Source organism: Vollenhovia emeryi, unplaced genomic scaffold (genome assembly GCF_000949405.1).
Source record: "Vollenhovia emeryi isolate VEMERY1.0 unplaced genomic scaffold, V.emery_V1.0 DF939565.1, whole genome shotgun sequence".
NCBI lineage: Eukaryota > Metazoa > Arthropoda > Insecta > Hymenoptera > Formicidae > Vollenhovia > Vollenhovia emeryi.
In genome coordinates, this window is record NW_011966801.1 from 18,739 (window position 1) to 20,814 (window position 2,076).

Consider the following 2,076-nt stretch of genomic DNA (forward strand, 5'->3'; position numbering starts at 1 on the left):
GCAGGTGGTTGCAGCTCGGACTTGATCAGCACCAAATCATTGACGGCCACGTTAGGTGCCGTCCGCCGCCACCGTTTCAGCTGTTGCAGGTGGTGGACGTATTCAGACGACCATCTCCGCCAGAAATGGTCGCGCATGGCAGTGGTCAGCGACCAGCGAGTCGCCATGTGACCGCCGCCGTGAACGGCCGTCGGGGCCTCCGGAACCGCGGTCAACGACTCCCCTATCAGCAGATGACCCGGAGTTAAGGCAGCGAGGTCCGCGGGGTCGTTGCTTAGGGCGTACAGCGGTCTGGAGTTGAGGCAGGCTTCAATCTGCGCCAGCAGGGTGGTCAGCTCCTCAAAAGTGAGGCGCGCGTCCCCGATCACCCTTCTGAGGTGGTGTTTCACTGCCTTCACTCCGGCCTCCCACAGTCCCCCAAAGTGGGGCGCCCCCGGGGGGATGAAGGCCCATTCGGTTCCGTCGTTGGCAAGGCTCGCCGCACATTCTGAGTAGAAGACGGAGGCCGCTCGGAACATGGCTCTCAGCTCCTTGGCTGCACCCTGGAAGTTGGTGCCATTGTCGCTGAGGACGCGCCGGCAATGACCTCGGCGGGACGTGAACCTCCGAAACGCCGCTAGAAAAGAGGCAGAAGAGAGATCAGATACGGCCTCCAAATGGACGGCCCGGGTCGACAAACAGACAAACAGGCATATATATCCTTTAATGGATTTGTGCCCACGCCCCTTCGTGGTACGAATGGCCAGCGGACCGGCGTAGTCGACGCCGGTGAATAGAAAGGGGCGACTAGGTCGCGTGCGTTCCGCCGGCAAATGCCCCATCTGCTGGTTGGCGACGACTCCCCGGAACCGAGTGCAGCGCACACAGCCATGGATGACCGAGCGGACCAAGGAATTCGCCTGCAGAATCCAGTATCGCCTCAGGAGCAGGCTCCGGGTTAACTGAGGCCCACCGTGTAGTGAGTTAGCGTGCGCTTCACGCACGAGGAGAAGAGAGAGATGGCTCTTCTTCGCTAATATGATGGGGTGCTTCTCGTCGAACGAGAGGAGCGCTTGCCGAAGGCGTCCTCCCACTCGCAGCAGCCCGTCCTGGTCCAAGAACGGGCGGAGTGACAGCAGCGGCGATCGCGCCGGGAGCTGCCTGTCGTTCCTCAGGCAGGCTATCTCCTGCGAGAAGTCGTGTGCCTGAGCGATCCGCACCCACCGCTCTCGGCTCATGGCAATTTCCCCTGCAGTCAGGTAACCTGAGTACTTCCTGGGATGGCGCGCATTATGCGCGAACCTGAAACAAAGGGCGGTTGCCCGCAGAAGTCGGAACATGTCCGAAAATCGGTGCAGAATCTCGTTCTCCTCCTCGAGCCGGGCGACGAAGGCCGCACGCGGACGAAGCTCCTCAGTCACGGTATCGTCCCCGGCCTGACCAGGCTCGGCTAGTAGATAGCCCGCTCGGGCCAGCCAAGGCGGGCCAGTCCACCAGAGATTGAGGCATGCCAACGCTGCAGGCGTTATGCCTCGTGTGGCCGCATCCGCTGGGTTTTCCCTCGACGGCACATATCTCCATTGCGGCGGAGGAACCAAATCCTGTATCTCTGAGACCCGGTGGGCCACGAACGGCTTCCAGCGCGCCGCGTGTGAACGGATCCAGGCTAATGCCACCGTTGAGTCGGTCCAGGCGAAGGTCCGAGTGTCCTCCAATCCCAGCGCGCGTGCAGTACTGCGAAGGAGACGGGCCAGCAGCACTGCCCCGCACAATTCCAGTCTCGGGATGGAGACTTGTTTGACCGGCGCCACCCTGGTCTTAGCGATCAAGAGATGGACTGAGACGGCACCTTCGTTGGTCGTACAACGCAGGTAAATTGTCGCTGCGTAGGCGCGGTTGGAGGCATCCGAGAAACCATGTAACTCGGCCTGTCCCTCCGGCCCACGATAGCCCACGTAGCGCGGGATGCGCTGCAATTCCAAGCCGGGTAAGTCGACGGCGAACCCCGACCATGCCGCCTGAAGAGGGTCCGGCAAGGGCTCGTCCCAGGAAAGTCCGGCCTTCCAAAGGTCCTGTATAAAAATCTTGCCGAATATT

General features: G+C 61.5%; 1 protein-coding gene across 1 annotated transcript in view; it reads right to left on the reverse strand.

The window, feature by feature from the left end:
• The window catches only part of LOC105557209, an 8,736-nt gene that overhangs the window by 2,859 nt on the left and 3,801 nt on the right, over window positions 1–2,076 (reverse strand). Inside the window, exon 2 of the mRNA XM_012004397.1 lies at window positions 3–2,051. Coding sequence (XP_011859787.1) covers window positions 3–2,051 — 2,049 coding nt within the window. The remainder of the gene's footprint in view (window positions 1–2; window positions 2,052–2,076) is intronic.